This window comes from Melospiza melodia, chromosome 4 (assembly GCF_035770615.1).
Source record: "Melospiza melodia melodia isolate bMelMel2 chromosome 4, bMelMel2.pri, whole genome shotgun sequence".
Taxonomy (NCBI): Eukaryota; Metazoa; Chordata; class Aves; order Passeriformes; family Passerellidae; genus Melospiza; species Melospiza melodia.
The window spans coordinates 96,211,250-96,230,376 of record NC_086197.1 but is presented as its reverse complement, the minus strand read 5'-3'; the positions used below and the strand labels follow the sequence as shown (position 1 = coordinate 96,230,376).

At 37.9% G+C, this 19,127-nt stretch overlaps 1 protein-coding gene across 13 annotated transcripts in view; it reads right to left on the bottom strand.

Annotated features, from left to right (window-relative positions):
- Positions 1 to 720: 720 nt before the first annotated feature.
- The window catches only part of PLEKHA5 (pleckstrin homology domain containing A5), a 156,845-nt gene continuing 138,438 nt past the window's right edge, over positions 721 to 19,127 (bottom strand). For 6 of the 13 annotated variants that reach the window (XM_063155661.1, XM_063155664.1, XM_063155666.1 and 3 more), the window contains 10 exons: positions 19,075 to 19,121; positions 18,110 to 18,298; positions 17,478 to 17,595; positions 15,046 to 15,161; positions 12,788 to 12,997; positions 10,113 to 10,271; positions 8,735 to 8,856; positions 7,798 to 7,946; positions 6,591 to 6,695; positions 721 to 3,673 (listed from right to left, as the gene is read on the bottom strand). In XM_063155661.1, the coding sequence (XP_063011731.1) occupies positions 6,601 to 6,695; positions 7,798 to 7,946; positions 8,735 to 8,856; positions 10,113 to 10,271; positions 12,788 to 12,997; positions 15,046 to 15,161; positions 17,478 to 17,595; positions 18,110 to 18,298; positions 19,075 to 19,121 (1,205 nt within the window). In that variant the 3' untranslated portion in view covers positions 721 to 3,673; positions 6,591 to 6,600. Of the gene's footprint in view, positions 3,674 to 6,590; positions 6,696 to 7,797; positions 7,947 to 8,734; positions 8,857 to 10,112; positions 10,272 to 12,787; positions 12,998 to 15,045; positions 15,162 to 17,477; positions 17,596 to 18,109; positions 18,299 to 19,074; positions 19,122 to 19,127 lie in introns of those variants that run through there. The other 7 variants (XM_063155665.1, XM_063155670.1, XM_063155671.1 and 4 more) reach the window with 5 other exon arrangements.

Genomic DNA, 19,127 nt, shown 5'->3' with positions numbered 1-19,127 from the left:
CCACGTACAGGCAATTTGTTTATTGGCCGTTTAAATGTCAACTTTCTAAAGGACAGAAAATAACATTTTAACTTAGGATTCAAACTGATGTAAGATTAAACTACCCCAGAATAACTTTAGAAAATAATTATAGCACAATCCAGGATCACAGGGACAAAATAGTACTGTGCAGAAAAGACATGATGAGCCATTTCTGAGATCTGAATGAGTACTACTTATGGTTTATTAGAAAAGGAAAAACAAAACCTCTCCACCTTATCTTTGAAATATAATGAAAAGTCTGAGGTAAGACTTATCCAACAGCACCACTGATTAAAGGTATTCTATTCTGCTGCTTTGCTCACCCAGGGTACAGCTTAATCCACTAGTCTAAGTCCTAGAGAGTTCATTAATTCTATTACTGACAGTGTAATTCATTAATGTTTTTCATGTATGCACTCCTGCTACATCCAGTGGATCCAATAGGGTGGATAAGAATTCTGTCACAATCTGGCCAATAAATGTGATTTAGATTGAAAGGTGCAAGTTTTTTTTCTGATTTCCTGAAAACAGAACCTTATTGGATTCATTTTATGATGCATATTTCTGAGGAAACGTGAACTGAGAACTACTTTTTCCACCTCAGTGATAACATAAACAAGGTTTGGGTTTCAGCTGCCTGGTGAGGTCTTTCCCTTTGAGCCAGTCCACAACATACAAAAACTGCCAAGACACCAACTATAACTTTTTGAGTAATGTCACTTTATTAAGGGACTTTAAAGATTCACATTCTCTAGTAGCCTTGGAACAATGCAAAGGGTGAACAAAAGACAAAAATAGATGTAATTGGTTCTGAAAAGCATGAACATCTGTAGAGAATGTGTTGCATTATTCCTAAGGACTCTTGCTTTTGAAAAAAAAGCACGTTCCATATATACAAGTGTCAGTGCAATAGCCAATAAAGCAATCAGTCAGAAATATAAAAATATCCTAGATACAAACATAAAATAGATGTTTGAAGGCTGACCATATCAGTATTCTGATATTTCTATATCTTAGGAATATGATCGCTGGAATGAGATATTCTGATGAGGTAAGAAACAGTAAATGCTCTGTGATAACACAAAGCCATACATTTATTATTATTTTTTTCCATAAGACAAAAAAATAGAGCACCCAATGAAACTCCAAGTCTTTGCAGCAAGTGCCCACAGGAAGTGAAATTATAGTCTATGATCATTACTACATTCCTGCATCATCCACCTCTGCTGTCTTTGCCAACAGTTCCATCCACAAAATTTGCTTATTTCACCAACTTGCCCAGCTCCATTATAAACTGCATGTTCCTTGCAGATATACCAAACCAAAAACTGCTTTAGACACAGGCAACATCTATAAATGTCCAAAAATCACTTAGTCATTCTTTCCTTTATTGGTTGCAATTCTTTTTTTGGCAGCAAGGGCAGAAGGAGATTGCAAAACTTGACAGCAAAGAGCTCTCTCTAGGAGGGTTAGGGAGAGAACAGGGTGTGTCCCATCTGCTTTGCCTCAGGTGTTCCACTGAACACTTAAGCTTTGGTTGGTTGTGCAATGAAATCACATTCCTCTTCCTTGCTGTCTTTTGGATGGAAGGATGCACTACTTTGGGGCTGCTGTTCCAAAAAAAGAGGGTGAGGTGGTAACTTTTCAGCTGCATGCTGCCTGCCTGCATTCATCATTCATCCTTCCTTCAGCCACCTCTTCCACTGTGACCCCTCCAGGCTCTGCTGCTGAATTCAGCAAAAAAATTTCTACTTTTTAACTTTTCACAGAAAATGGCAGAACAACAGGTAGCCAGACAACATACTCTGCATCTCTGTGGCAAAGAGCACCAGGAAGAACAGGGAGCAGAGCTGGGAGTGCCAGAAGAATCCAACAAACACAAGCTCCTACTTGGGGAGAGGGGTAATGGTAAAGTAATATCAAACTGTGAGGCAGTACCAGGCATTCCTCTATGGAAAAGCACAATGAATTCTTTAACTTCTAGAACAGCAATATTAACTTGATCAGGATATGATTTGTGTGATAAGAAAAAAGCACAACAGGAGCTGGCAGCTGCCTTCCTGTGAAACTTGCCTTACCACTTATGGCACACATATGCACGGAAGCACACAGCAGCTGCCTGAACCTGCAAAAGATTCCTTAGCTTTAGAGCCCAAGATTCAAAAGCTTTCCCTGAAATATTTTTGTTTTCTTAGTTCTTTTCTAACCCTCTTTTGTCTCAGGCAAATTCAGGCAGCTGTGCGAGACGGAACAGTGAAGCTGCTAACATCTACAGTGTGACAACACTGTGACAGATTATTTCAGGTTTTCTTGCAGTTTCTGCAAGATGCTGTGCAGATGCCAAAGCCTCCAGGAATCATCACACTTCTCTCCCTAACCCCAGTGAACTTGGCAATCAGCGTTTGCAAATATTGAATTACTGCTCACCACACCCCACTAAGACAGGCTATTACCTCCCGTGTAAACAGGCAGGGAATGCAGGAGCAGAATGACTAAGTGATTGTTCCAGTACCACAACACAAGTCTGCGAGAGCCAGGAGCTGAACCTGTATTTCTTGCATCTCAGTCTCAGGTTGTCTGTTTTGTCCTGTGTTGCAGCCTTAATTCTTTCCTGAAGAGGAAGACTGGGATCTCTTAAGAGTCTGTCACTGCTACTCTGCTTGACAGGTGATGTTGCCAGTGGGGTAGGAATTGTTGCATTCCCCACATCAAAAGGTGGAACACAGTGTGACATCTGTTTGCTGGAAGAAATACTAACCATACAAGTCCTTAAGAACATCAACATTTATTTAATATGATATAAAAGAAATGGGATATGAACATTCGTATTTGAACAATAATAAGTGGCTTCTCATACTTACATCGTATGTGCTCATTGTATAATATATACACAATGAACATAATTACATTTGTACACAAACTAAGTACTGGATTGAAAACCTGCTTATTGCTGTACACACCCCAACCCCATCAAGGAAAAGCCCAGTACCTCAAAATACCTACACTCCATTTTAGTCAAGAGAAAGGAACCACTAACATTAATGTCTATGTTGACAGAAGTGTGGCAGTAACTGCTGACATTGCAACCTGACCAAGAAATCATTACAGCAGAAACAGGACATCTCTTACTAAGCAATAATAAAAATGGCACATTTTAAATATATCTATATGTATATATATATAAAAATTTTACAAATAAATTGTTAAAACAATAAATTGTAATGCTGAAAAAGTGTAAAACAAGGTTTAGTGGTGATATGTAAAATTAACCGAGTTATGCATCTAAAAGAAGGAAAAAAGTAAACTTATATGATCCATCATTAAAAGAACATTAAATTCTGAAGAATAGCAAATAAAGTTCTGACTGTAGGCTGCACATGAAAAAGAGCCTTTGTTTTATGTGCACAGAAATCATAGCAGCAAGCTGGTATCAGGAGAACAATCTGAAGGTTGTTGAGTGTACACGTGGGCCATTTAAAGCTCTCTTGGAATAAACATTTTCCAGGAAGTGATAAAACGATGCTCTGTGGCCAAAAGCATCAGAACTATGAATTTCATAGATTTAAAATATACTGTACAATATCTTCTCATATTTTCATAGGTCAGGTCCATACATCTCAGGCATGAATTGTTTCAACAGAAGCCATTAGAGCTGCAAGACAGACACAGATGAAGTTACCTTAATTTAGCAACAGAATATCATCTAAAGAACTCAGGGGATTAAACACAGCAAAGAACTCCTGACCTCAACCTAGCAATGCAGGTGTAGAACATAATAAAATATCTTAGAAATAAGTTGTTTCCAAAATCTGTTTTCCTGATGAATGGTACTGCTGTCAAGATATTTCAACAGAAAGAAGCAAAGCCAAGATTTTTTTTTCAAATTTACACCACTTTGAATGAAAGAGCTTTATCCTGTTACTCATGGTCACCTTCAAATGCTCTTCACCTAAAACCAGCAATGCCAGCAAAGATCCTAATTAGCCTTAGAAATGCAAGGCACATTTTGGAAGGGGATGCAGAATTATTGAGCTGCTACACTGCACTGGAAGTGTTTTTCAAATGCTCTACCCAGAGCTTGCTGTATTTTGGTAATTGCTGCAAGGACTTCTATAAATAACTTTTAACAGTTCATTGGTAAAAATGTTCCTGAGCTTTGAACCCAGGTGCTGTATGAAATTTCATTATCCCCCCATTACTCAGTGCAAATGCAATGCTTAAAATCTAACAGGGCTGGTGGTACACACAGAGATTTGTCTCTGCAGAATAAGGGCAGTGACAAAAAAGGAGCCTTGTGTTAAGGGGTTCCTCCTTAGTCCTACAGTATCCTGTGCCACCAATTTCCTATGGCAAACTCCCCTGGCATTGTGCCAAGAGCATCATTTTTCTAATTGACTGTAAAAGCCAAATACAGGTATTACCTCTTCATTCCCTGAAATCCACTATACATTTTCCAGATGTTGCCTGAAAAATTTGGTTGCATATGACCAGGGCTGACCCTACAGCCTTGAAGTTCCCTTTGCCACTTAAGACTTCTCGAAAATGAGGGATGCTGAATTCCTGTGTGCTAAAAGATGTGCCAGAAGCCTTCAGCAAAGCACTGGAATATCGGAACCACAGCCCCAGGAGGCAGAGGGCAGTAAGCACTGTGCTCCATCCATCTCCTCTGTGTGCTAAACCCAGCTCATGGCACAAATTTGCGTTGGAACTCCAAGGAAACAACCAAGAGAGGCATCAGGTGCAGCCCTGTGGAATGCAGGTGCACCCAGCTAAGGGCTTTCCCCAGCTCAACCCAAACACTGAAGAGCCACAGGGGATGTGGCTGAAGTTCTGGGATCCTTTCTCCATCAGGGAATCGGATTGACAAGTGCCATTCCAGATGGACCATTCTGTCAGAAAATTAAAGTAATTAAAGCTTCTTTAGAGGCTTTTGAAGTAGAGTTGTCCTGAACACAGGAATGCTTCACCTGCAGAACTGGCTGTGGGGATACACCTCACCAAGGGGGGGCAAGCCTTTTCCTATTCATTTCTATTTTATTTAGCATAAATCCTAAAGGAAATGAATTTCCTGATCTGATCTTCTGAGCTGAGAGCAGCTTAATGCAATTGGTGACAGATTTCTGGTTGCTCCCCCTTCCCGACAGGTGCCCTGTGCCTACAGACAGAATCCAGCAGTGCAGTTTCACTTTCATTACTGACCCAAAACTCAGCTGGATGGGGAGAATGTTTGTGATATTTAAAAAGGAGATGCATGATAAATGTGTGTATATTTATACAGTATATTTATATACATTTATAAATATATAATTTACATATATATATAAATATATATTTATACAGTGAACATGAAAAGCATTAACACAGTTCAGTATTTCCAGAAGGAAAGTCCCACTCTTTTTTTTTCAATAGTTCTGCAATCAACATTTTGAATTAAAGTACAAAAATTCAAGCGAAATCTAATCATGGTAGACTACATCCATCAGGAAGGCAGGAGCAGTGTCAGGACAGAATGTGAAAATGGCATTTTCCACTTTCTCAAAAGCAGAAAATATTTTAATAATATTCCTTTTTTTTTTTTTTTTTTTTGAAGGAGTATAAATAGTTTCTTGCCCTTAGTTCGTATTAGAAAGGTCTCTGTGATGACTAATAAGTCTAATTTTGCTAAAATGAAACCTTGCCAATTGAGACTGAGACAGGAAATTAAAAAAAACCACATTTTCAGATCTCCTCATGCTAAATGACTGAAGATGTCTCAATTTTAAATTGTTCTTGATTTTAAAGCTTTCTTAAATTACATTTATCATTGCCATTGAAGCAAAGCTCATTATTTTAGCAGAATGCTCATTTAAACAAACACTTCCTGACAACAAAGAAATGTGGATTGATTTAAATGCTGGTAAAGCGCTGAAGCATTGACACTGATATCCTACTAATTTTGTTAAACACTTGCCCAAACACACACTTTATATTTCCATTGCCCTTTATTAAATGGCAGGAACAGGTAGAAAAATGTAGATCCAGCCTAACTCATGCTTTCTAACTTGATTCCTAGAAGCAATCACCCACTATGGCATGAAAGAGCAGCTGTGTGGGGCTTTCTCTATAGAAAGAAGGAAATAAAGTTTTATAATTGTTGTTTCTATGTCTTAAGCCATGAATTCTTCAGGCCATTACCCATTCCATCCTGGGCATCCCCAGCTCTGAGCTCTGGTTGCCCATTTTGCCCGTGGCTGAAGCATCAAGACTCATGTGCACCTGTGCAGTGATGCTCATGCCTCAACTCCCTGGTTTGGAGCAGCTCAGGCTGTTATTTCCAAGGCTATTTACCCTGCCAGCTGTGAAAAACATGCCTGATAAACCAATTAGCCCTTTCTCTTTGTAGCTGGACAGAGAATGCACTCCTTGCAAGCAAATCAATACACAAACTTATTTGTTTTCTGCCTCATTTATACTCAACACTGCAGGTAACCCTGTCTTGCTGAATATCAGATGTTTCTCCCAAAAATACCAGCACACAATTAACCTGGAAGAATATCAGGAAGAGGAGAGGTGGGAAAGCAAGCACCTACTTGTCTGTAACTATACACACATGAAATGGGATCCCTCTGTCAGCTGGGTCTGTGTGGATGGAGCTGGTGACAAGGACGATTCTGGTGAGGAGGGCAAACTTTTCACTGCCAGTCATACAGCAAAAGAAAGAAGAGTCCAAGTTACAGAAGCCATAATAAAGATCAGCTTGAAAAAAAGCACCATTTCAAGCCACAGCAAATATAAGAAATAAATGAAAGCTACACAAGGTAAAGGCTTAAAATCTGGTCAGCATAAAAAGCACAGCTTCAAGGGACAGCACAGCTGATCCTTAATCAGGCTTAGAAATAACTAGCAGAACAGCAAACGCAGGAATGCTGATGTTTTATGTTGCCAAGAAAGAGAGGGGGAAAATAAGTGAAATTTAAGTAGTTGGGATAGGCCCAGACCCACCTTCATATCCCAGCTCAGATGAACTAAAACTTCTCATTCTGCTGAGCAGTGCAAAACGCACAGACAAGTTCTGGTTTTGATTATCAAGTCACAGAAAGGATTGCTGACTGCACTACAAAGGTCCAGATCACCTTTTATTTCCATAAGTTGAACCATTTGGCTTTCTTAACCATTCCCATTAGCAAGTAATGTCTTGAATTCTATCTTCTCCCTTCCTCCTTCCCTACTCATTCCAACCTTTTTTTCCTTCTTTGCACACAGTTTTGCTTTTTTCCACTCTTCTCTTCTTGCAGAATAGTCCACCACCAGTCAGGTGCTGTTTCCTGTTTTTTTCATCTTTCTTACTCAAAACGTGGCCAAACTGCGGTCTTTTACTTGCTAGTTTAAAACATTGGAAACTCTCAATAATTCCACAATTTTGGGCATATCTAAGGTCACTCAGCAGCAGGGAGCAATGGTAAAAAGTCTACACATATCCAGGACTGAGATGAAAAAGGAAAGATTTGCTCCAACCAACAACTACAGCATGACTCAGTCTCTGGCAACAGTTATTTAAATCCCTGAATTAGCAACTATAAAAGCTATATTAAAACCTCAGGAAAATGAAGTTTCTGTAGCTGCCCACTGGGAAACTATTTTTCTGTGCATTATAAAACTGTACACACTTCACATGTAGACTAGCTCAGCATTTTCAATTCACAAGGGTTTCAGAGCATCAAAAGACACAATGAAAATGAAACAAAGTTTTACACATGTACTGGATAAGCTGTGCTTCACCCAAACTCTTTTCCATACCTGCTGCTGCCTGATTTCCTTTTGAAGACTGTGCTGCTAATTCAAATGAAGACACAATCCCTTCTTGTTCTTGAACACTGAGTATTTCACTTTCTTCTGAGCTGCTTTTGGGTTTGTGGTTTGCAACTGTGGTGACACTCTGCAAGCTGCTTAAAAAAAGCACAGCATTTAGAACCTGCTCTAACTTAATTTCAGGTGTTAACCACTAATAAGTACAGGAGCTATAATTTAATTTTCTCCTGTTAACAGAAAAAAAGCTGCAACTTGCAAGTCTGGGGAGCATAAATTAAGCAGGCATTTTGAAATCCTTCTAACTTTGTGTAGTTACACTTTTAAAAAAGCACCTGGGATTTAATTCCTTTCCTTTCTGCACTCCTGCAGTTTCCTACTGCTGCAGGGCCCTGTGACAAAGTCATGACCTAAGGTGAGAACTCACTTAGGACCTGCAGTGCAACTTACACCAAAGCCAGCAATTGTGAGAGAGAAATATCCAAGACATAATATTCTTCTAATTCTGCAACCCTGCAAAGCACTGAGGGGAAAAAATGAAGCAGGACATGTAGAATAAGATGTTTAGTTTGCTCCTAAATTAATCAGCACTAAAGAGCATGCTATGGAAGCATGGCTCATAATAAATTGATACAAGGCTTGAATTGACATTATTAAACACATTTTGGAGGCCAAGACAAGGATTATGAATGCATTCTGGTTATAACTGGGACAACACTTGAAAATAAACATTGCTTCACCCTCCAAGTCATCAACTCTGACTGAACCCCTGCAGCAGTCAAGCCTCTCACTAGATTTCCCTATATATACCTCTCAAAACCACAGAAATAAACCTTTTCAGTATTTATGGCAATTGCTTGGTCCATTCAGCTAATAAATACAGCATGCAAGTTTAAAATAGCCTCTGAACATCTTGTTTGATTTTTACCTTATATCACCATCATGTGTTTCTTCCAATTTATTTTTCTTTTCTGCTTTCTCTTCATTTCTCCCTTCTTTTGAGTCAGATACAACATGTGCATCTGATAAAAGATCATCAGTTTTTGACAGCTATAAAAAAATTGAAATCATGAAACAAAAAGCTGTAACACACACTAAGTGGCAGATAAGAAATACAGTACCAGGAAACAGTTTTATTAACAGACAAATTTTGCCATCATGTATACTTAGTAACTCAGAATTACATAACTTAAGAAATTTTTATCAATACCATGCAGGTTAATAGAGTTATCCTAAAACTTCTACCAGAGGCCAGGGGCAGGGTTTGCCTTAATAACTTCCAGAACTCCTCTGAGCTCTCTGGATTGCAGCCTGCCTGTTTTTCCATGCTATCCCTCTCTTCATGATGCCAACAAAAATCCCAGATGCTGCAATATTTTGTTGGTAAGACTGAATGCTGCCCTTAAGGTCTGATTACATATCAACAATTTGAGTGTATTACATAATTTTCCTTTTGAAATATTTGCATATTTAACAAAGCAAGTCTCTCAATAAGGAAGTTTTTCCAATGGATAACAATAGAAAATAGTTATTTGATTTTATACCATTCTCCATCAGATATATATATATATAAACTAAATATAAAACAGGAAAACAAAGGAATGATTAAATTAAATAAACCATTAACTGAGGAATATGGGTATAGAAGAAGAAAAATCTGTACACAACACTTTAAAAAATATTAAACTATAAACAGGATATGATTATGTAGAAGCAACTCTAGTAATCCGTTCTTCACAGTCAGTCTGGTTTTGCTGAGTCTTAAGGGAACTTTAGCACCAGAGACACCAAGGTAATTCCCTGCCAAGTGTGTTTCAAACTATTTCAGGGCAGAAATCAAAGCAGTGAAAAATATCTCTAAGTACAGGTACTGCCTAGTTCCATGTGTAATTTGTTGTGTCAGCTTTATTCTGCTTTCTATAAACCATTTGATGCATTATAGCTATCCAAACAAAAATTCAGGGACATTAAATGGCTGTCAAAAACTCCACTGGGGTAGCCTAAGCAATGAATATGTCAATGATTGTTATTATTTAAAGACCACATACAAGAAAATTCCATGTCTCAGCTATAGACAGATCCCATTGAATTTTGTGATTCTCTAGAGAATATTGTATTTTCAATAGGAAGTCTTTATCTTCCAAGCAAAAGGAAATGGCTAACTTTCCCATCCTCTGGTATGTGTGTCAAAATAGTTTGCTACTGCAACATAAGCTGATGAACAGTTCAATAAGGAATAGCTCTGTCCCTCTTTAGCAAAACTTGAATTATGTTATTGAACAGTTTAATAAGGAATAGTTCTGTACCTCTTTAGTAAAACTTGAATTATGTTCTGCATCTCCATCGTTTTTGAATTGTGCTATTTCTTCTCCAGGACTTCCATTATTTTGTTTCAAATTATTTTCTCTGCTGGTGCTCTCGAACTCCTTCATGTTGCCAGACACTGTATCATCCTTTCTCCGATTCTGAGGAATAAAATTCGTACATGGACATACTGTTACAGAAGTTATCACAGTTCTGAGCCTTCTGCTGCCATCTGACTGATAAAAAAAAAAACAACAAAAACTTGGAAAACCTTAAGCATAGATTGTAATACAGAAAATGGAAATCATTAGGGACTTGGAATTTTCACATTTTTGTACCTTTCAAAACAGTTCAGCCTAACATTTCTTTGTCTGCAAGATTATAGTACTTTCTGGCCCATCTTCCTTTCCAGCATTTCAATGTCACCCTGATCTTCTAAATTTCATTCATAATTAGCTCAGTCACAAATCAGCTCAGCAGCATTCTTACTTGCATTCATAAGTGCTGCTCTTTTTATAAAATAGCTTTTTCTGGTTTAAGAACAAAAATCGATAAAAATCTGCTTTCAGCACAAAATTCTCAGTGCACCTGCATGCACTTGCTCCAATTATCTTGGGTATCCTCCAAGCCTGTGGTGTGAACTGATTTAATAGAGGACAACACGGTATCTGATAATGGCAGAGAGTATTAATTATTTCTTAAAGAAAAAATTAATCCACGGCGCAGAGAATGAGTTGATATAGAAATTTTGAGGAAGGACGGTAGGGGTGACTCAAGATTGTGAACATGATACTGGCAGAGCTGAAGGCAGGCTCATCTGAGAACTGGAGCTGAGAAAAATAGGAGCCATGGAAGCAGTAAATCTCGAGGCTGAACTCCTGTGATCTAACACATGCACCCTATTAAGGGGAAATTCCACCTAAGTCAGTTCATAAATCAGTCTCTGCTCTCCTGAATTAAAGTATGCTCCCCTTATCATCTGCTCGTCCCAATAGCAGTTGTGAAGCAACTTCCTTTTGGATTATGGTAATCACTTCAAAATTACACAGCAGGCCATTAATAAAATCCTTTTCCCCCTCCAATTCTTAAATAACCAAACCACAGTCGAAGAGACTTCCAGCAGTTAATGCCATTGCACCATTTTTCTAAAAATCAATAGACATAAAAACTATGCTTTTAGAAATAAAAGCTATTACTCAGCATAATACCTCATCCTGGGGCTTTTAGCCAAATAGCATTCTGGAAGAATTAAAGTTATTGTAGAAAAAGTGACTTTGTAATGTGGACTGTTAGCTAAATATTCAATTCAGAGATCTTCTCACTTACTCTATAAATTTATTATCATCCACAGAGGCCTGATTTCACAGAGGAGACTGAGGAACACGGTGCAATGAACAGAATTACTCTGGATTCCGGCCCCACTCTGCTGCCCAGGTGTGACACACAGGACTGCAGCTCCCTCACCCTGAGGTTTGGAACCACACCACAGGGAAGAGGCAAAGCTTAAACTTTCCTTTTCAGTAAAAACTACTGAAAGAAACATCTGCACAGCTCTCTCTGCTTGGCATGACCTCTTCAAGAGAAAGGCAGTGTTAATCACAGAAATATTTGTAAGGAACTCCCTTCACATGTAGCATTCCTGATGTCAACCCAAACACAGATGCTCTACTGCAAAGGCTAAAATGGAATTCAGAGTCTTCTGGGGATGCAAAGTTCTTGGAAGAAAAAGTAACTTTTGAATAGCTCTGTGACAGATAGGTGAAAAAATCAACCCAAAATGCAAAGCTGAAACATCTTTGGATATACCTGATTTCCTGACACTGCAATATATTTAAGATGAAGAAGAAGATCAGATGTTTAAATGCCTACAAAACACACAAATAAAGAAGGCATTTCCGCACCAGCAGAAAAGCAAATAATACTAATAAAAAAAAGAAGCCAGTAAACAATGTGGTCTGAAGAAAAAAGTATTCCAGAAGATTAAAAACCCAAAGAAACCAAAAATCAACTCCTTTAAGCTACTGGAAAAGAAAGCTAAATTTAAGTATGTAGAAGATAGTAGGCTAACATCTGCTATCCTGTATCTGTGTTTGCTTTGGCTTTTTGGGTTTTCTTTGACTGTTTGGGGGCTTTTTAGATATGTATCCAGAATAATATTTCCTGGTTGATGACAAGCAATTGTATCTTCCTCCCCTCTCCCCATCTTTTACCCATGAATAAACTTTTTAGGCAAATAACCAAGTTTAAGAATGGTGAAAATAAAAGTGTGAGTTCTATTTTAATACATTAATGGGCTCAAACACCACAGCAGAAGAACACCACTTAGGTGCTCTGAACATAAATATACATTCCTACCTAAAAATGCTGCAGATGCTTGAATACATCACAGGTAGAAAAATCAGCATTGACTTCATTTCAACATCAACAGAGTCAGGTTTCTCCCTGGTCTTGTTTTCAGTCCCAAACCTTGCAATTTCACCTTGTTTGCTGAATTTGACCAAAACACCCACCCTGTTCCCAAACATCACAGTGCACAATCAAATGAGGATTTGATCCACAATCAATGTGGATTTGAGGTGTTTGCTTCCCAAAAAGGCAAAGAAGTGGCTTCTACCATTAGGTGCAATTAGGTGTGTCCAGTTTTTAACTGGGCACATCAAAGCTTTAGATCACTCACCTGTGCCAGTTTGAGAGGATTATCCCTGACATAGGACAAGCTCTGGGAGGGAGACTGCTCTGAAACACCAATAATGTTGAGTCCTTTTCTCTTCTCTCTCAGACAAGCTTGTTGGTGCCTCTTTATTCTTTCCATCTGCTCCTCCACAGTCATTCGAGGCCTTGAGCCTTCTGCAAGGCACAGCTGCTCCACTGCACTCCTTGGTCTTTCCTTAAATGGAAGGAAAAAAAATATTTATATATATATGTTTCACTAAAAACTAAGATTTCAGACTGTAACTTACCAGAAGAGATCCCCTAATGATTTACTAAAGGGCAGAAAAATAGTGGGCAAATAAAGACCTCCTATGTTTGTGAAAAAAACCCACTACAAACACCAATTAACAATAAATGAACACTGAAATGCAAAATAAAAGGAAGGAATAATTTGCTCTTCTGAACTATAACATCACCATCACCAACTATAAACATCAGGAGAATGGGTAGATGCTCTCTGAGCCACCCTTTCAAGCTGAAACAATTTACCAGACATTATAAAACTGGCAAACACGAGATATTTGACTGAGACAGAAACATAATTGAAATTTAATGATCCAGGACATTTATACCAGTTGATCTAATAGTAATTTCTGCCTTTTTATTTCAAGAAAAACTACAGTTGGGCATCATTTAACTGCCAGTGCAGGCTGAAACAAAGTGAATTTACTACCACTTAATCTGTAATTCTAAGCATTATATTTTTCCCAAAGTAACACCCATTTACCTAATCTTTTCTTGAAATTCACTAGTTTTCAGGCAGATTTGTACTTTTTGTGACAGACAAAAAATGACTTCAGGCTAATCAGCTGCATTCAGTGCCCTTACAGGACCTGATTTGATTATAAAAAGTGGTATTCTTTCTCCAGTCAACATCCTGGGAGTTTCTCTCTCCTCTCCCTTTCTTCTCACAACTTCTCCTCTACTATTTGTGCTGTAATTATGGCAAAAGTTTTCCTCTCTTTCGCATGAAGTCCATGTACATGTGGGTCTTTAACCCAGAGACAACAGAACTGTCCAATCTAAATTTCAGGCTCATTGCCTGCATACTGCTGACTACATCCTTATTTTCTGGCTGCTTTAGCTATTTCCCAAATTGTTTTAGAACTGAAATAAATAAAAGCCTGTGTTTGTTATAAAGGGGCTGTTAAAATTGTCAAATACAAGTGTTTGAAAGATGCTTCATGTGCTTTCAACTCAAGCCTGAATTTCAGCAGATTTATCATTTCCCACTCAGCTCTTGCCCAGTTTGAGGGTCTCCATGCAGTTTAACATGCACATCATTTATCATTTTATCATTCCTTCTAGAGCACTGTCTGTTAGAATTTTGGATGTTCAGAATTTTAGACTTTTTGTGCTTTTAGGTATAGACTTTTCAGAAAACACTGCATTTGACTTGAGGTTGTAGAGAAAGTTTCTTAGATTGAATGACAGAACTGAGATTATAAGTGTGTAGTTTAAATAGAAGTGTGTAGTATCATATAGTGGAAAAATTAGAGTTAAAGTTTTAGAATATAATGAGATATATAAAGCTAAGGTAGAAGTTTTAAGGTAGTAGCTAGTTTTTTTCTTCACCTTCACTTTTTTCTTTATGGGTTTGAGTGATATTTTGCAATTAGACAGAAAAGTCTGCATTGTGGGATACAAGTGATCAGTTATTGAGTTAAAAGTAAAAAAAATTTAAGTGTCATTTCTTAATTAAGTAGCTTTTCTTTAAAAGACTTTGTAGAGACAAAGGAGGAGACATTTCCTAATTTATTAGTAAAATGCTGTAGAACAACAGCTTGTAAGACTGTAATATAGATAAGTAATAAACATCCGAGTCCAAACACAAAATACCATCTCCAGTGCTTTCAATTCCAATCCTGACCCATAGAAAAAAAACCCCAAAAGAATCCAACTAGTAAAATAAATTTTTTAATTAATTAATTAATTAAAACGTATATAGTGCTTAATCTAGTATATAATGCTTCTACAACAGTGATTTTTATTTCTTTTTCTTTTTTTTTTTTGGTAAAGATATTGAAAATAACTTCAACTTTTGGAGTAACTACCAAACTTAAACATGTGTAATTTAACCTAGTATAAAAATGCTTCTATAACAGTGATCTATCTTTCTTTCTTTTTTTTTGGTAAAGACAATGAAAATAACTTCAATCTTTTGAAGTAACTACCAGACTTAAAAATGAACACAACCAACACTCAAAGGTCATTTTGAAGTACCGTTCTTAGATCTATCTTCTTGTTCTTCCTCAAGGTGACATAGGATGCTATTGTGGAGGACTCTGGCGTGGGGGATTTGGTTCTGGGTGGAACAACTCCCACAGGGAAATGTGAGCCTGCAAAACAGCAAAGCAACCAACTGAGTGCTGTGCAAAACACTGCCAAAACTGGTGATTGGTTTTCTAGAAAAGACACATTGTCAGCGCTGGGAACCCTTGTCCAAAAGGCAGATTCAGAGGGTGGTGCTGAGGTTTGGTGGGTGCAGACATGGAAAGCCCAGGCAGCTCCTGGATGGTTTCATTCGTGTGCACACACCAATGCTGGTGTCTGTGGGTGAATGAAATCACCCTGAGCCTGCTCAGCTCTGAGTGGAAACAGGAGCTGAGATGTTCTGCTATAAAGCAGCAGTTTGGATGCCCTTTAGACATAAAAAAGGATAAAACACAGCAGAATTCCATTTTCTTTTTGTGTCACCTTTATGTACACAGGTCCCAAATATTCCTCTGCTCTCATATTTGACAGGTTCCCATTTCCCTTTAATTGCTGAGGTTTGAAAAGAGAGGGAAATGGCTGGCATGGGAAGTGCTCAGTACTTTAACCACAGTGCACAACCACTAGAAAAACCTTTTTAAATTTCCTCTGAAAATATTTATTTTTAGAACCACCCTCAGTAAGAAACTTCCATCACTGAGGTATAACTTCTTAAAACAGCAAGGCAGAAAAAACTCAGAGATGAGCTGCCTGTAAGTTTTTTCCCTCATCAGCTTAAAAACTTAAGACAGAATGACATAAAAATGTTTCCTGTCATGGATTACACACTAAAACAGAACTGAAACAATCAGCAATGGTTACATTTTCCTACTGCACAGGGATTGTTATTGTGAGTGAATGCCCAGAACAAGAGATGTCTGTTAGAAAATTCATCTGCTCACATGATAAAACACAGCTAAGGTAAACCACACACTGGAGGGAGTTTCAGAATATACAGAGCCTCTCACTGCTTGCTACCACTGCAGCTATTCTGTTCCACACCTCTAAACATTATTAATCTTAAGAGGAATTTGCACTACTGCTTTCCCTCACTGAGGACTGTTCTTCTACAAATGGACAGAATAAAATAATTTCTGTCTTTGAGACAGAAAGCAGACTAAAGGTGCTTAAAAAGTGTTGGGTTTCTTTACACAGTCAGTGTAGATTTTCTCATTTTGCCTTTATCATTACTTCACCTTTTGACATAAATTACTGTGAATAATCAGAAACATCACAGGTCAATGAAACCCTAGGCATGTTGTCAGAAAGACAAGTTTCTCAATTTAGGTCATTGATGATTAGCAAATCTCAGGATAAATATTCCATTTTCTGCCACCAAGTTAACAGGGTTTTAATTATGTGCCTTAACATTGTATCTCAGCAAATACCCCAGAGAGTCTGAATTGACAAATTGTGTGGTAAGTGCAAGCTTAATTATATCACAGGGCCATTCACATAGTTTATACCCAAATTGTATGCTAACCTCAGTTTTAAAAACCTCTATGACCATTCTGATGGAAACAATATCTTTGCAAAAGCATAATTCTTGGTAAAATTCTGCTACCATTGCATCAGCCTGCTCTGTAATGTCAAAGCACCAAAAGAGAAGGCAGTGATCCTGCTGCCACTGGCAACATCAATGCTTAGGGTAAAAAAAATAGCTAAGTTTAGGTAGTTTTCCTCAAAGCTCTGAATATGGTTTTTGGGAGGTGCTAAAGCTGAGCTTTTTCCTGAAGTCACCTTTAACAAACTATTCTGTATGTTTTAACAAACAGAATTGAGAAGCACTTCCTGGTAAAAGACTCTACCAAGCAATTAGTAGCTTTCATGGGAGCTAGATGAAGAGAAGAATCTAAAGCATTTAGCAATTGCCAAGACCTTTATTGTCTGTACACTCCAAGGTCATGATCATTATTCCTATTATATCAGGGGACAGAAGGCAATTCAACAATTACAAGATTAAAAAAAAGAAAAAGACATTGTTTCCCTGCCTTATGAGAGCCTGAAAATTCTGTGGTGCTGCCTTTTTGGACGTTCCAGCGACATAACATCGGGAGCTTGATTCAAAAACTCAGTAATTGTTCAAGGGCAAGAACATAAAATGGGTAATTGTTCAAGGGAATGGCGTGTGGGGAATGTGAGTGATGTGATTAGACATGGTGTCAATAAGGATTTCAGGCTTGTTGGTGAGTGTAATGTTTGATTTTTCTGCGGTGTAATTGACTGAAATTTCTCTCGTCATATAATTAAATCATTATTTTATTGTGGAAGCTGTTCCATCAAACTGAGAAATGGACAGGCTGCAAAGGCACAAACCTTGAGGCAGCTCCTACAACACAGCTGAGCTCTGCACTCCTTGTGAGAAAGCTGAAAGGTTGCAAACACCGTGCCTGGGGACAAACCTTTAGTAGAAGATTCTGATTCTGAAACCGGTTCTGTTTTTTCTTCACCATTGGACTCATCCACTTCTGCTACTGTAGTTAGCTCAGGTTCACTCTTATAAAGCCTATAATCAGGACCCTGAGGAACAGCAAGGCATGAGGTAAATACACAGGCACTTTGCTGCAAGTATTTATGTCTTAAGACTCAAACCAATTATTCTGTGATAACTCTGCTCTCACTTGAAGACAGTGTTCCATCCTTCAAGTGGTATGGCAGAAGTGTTTTCTGGTAGTTAATTTGAGTAACAACATTTGCAGACAATCAGAAAAAATTGCCATAAAAAGGCAGAGTTGTGGTTTTTTTTTTAATGATCTTCTGGAAGCAAACTGGTACAAGCTTCAAAAGCTAAGCCCAGAGTTTTTTAAAGAACTAGTCAGGAGAATCCAAATTTATGACATTTAAGTCTTAAGACATTTTATATATGTACAGAACAGATGACAGGAGAATGTGAAGAGCAAATGATGCAGCTCTAAACAAAACCAAATAAAAGTGAAACCATAACACAGAAGTAGCCAGATGAGTAAACAAAAACGGCGGCTGTGCAAAGGAGGGAGGATGCTTCAAGAACAACGTGGCAGCTTGAGCCACTTACACAGTAAGATCCATTTCTCTGATATCCTTGAACTTGGTACATCTTCTTTTCTTCTGTCAGATGTACTGGGCCCCTGCTATAACAGAGCAAGGAGCTGCTATCACTGGGCAGAGGGGGGATTATGGGAGGATGCTCTGTAAAGTCATAGGACCGAGGGAGTGGAGGACGAGGTGGGACTACTTCCTCTTCCTAAAGATTGTAGAATAGTCACCTTATTTAGACATGAGCACCTGGTACAGTTATTTATAACTTAAAAAGAAAAATATATTACCATGGCTACAGCAGCTATAGATTTTGCAGTTAAAGGGACAATGTCACATTTAACAAGAAGGAAAAAAATAAATCTAGCACCTGTGCTTTCTGTTGGACAGGTACAAACTCTCTAAATCATACTTTTAAAAATTAAATCCATTATATTTTGAAAGATTTTACATAAATGAGACTTTTAGAAAGTTCTGTAAGCCAGATGGATATTGCACACACTTTAGATAACCATGACAATGTCCCTTTAAAACTGTAATTTCCAGCCAGATTTTCAGAGGAATTGAACATTTGGGAGCTCCCACAGTCTCAGCTCTTCTTGTGGGTGCTCTGGCCATCTGAGAACCAGGCTCAATATCTGAATAAACATATAAAGCGATGTATTTCTTCCCATGACAAATGTGGTGGGTAGAAAACATAAATCAGGGTTCATATTTCTATGTTAAGAGCCTAGGGAGAGGAAAAGGTAAGAAATGGAAAAGAGAAACATAACAGTGAGAATACAGAGACACAGTACAAATGAGTGTTAGAATTACTAGAGGAGCTATCAGTCTTTAAAACTAGTTCATAATATGGTGTTTTTACAGAAACACACTGAATACATCCTTCAGACATCCTTAAAATATTCACAATAACACTTGTTTTTATCATAGCCATGTTACAACTTCCATAATGCTAAAATAGTAAATATGCTAAAACCATACCTCATTTTTATATTTAATAGAAGAAAATGTCCTTGATACCATGATGCCTGTTT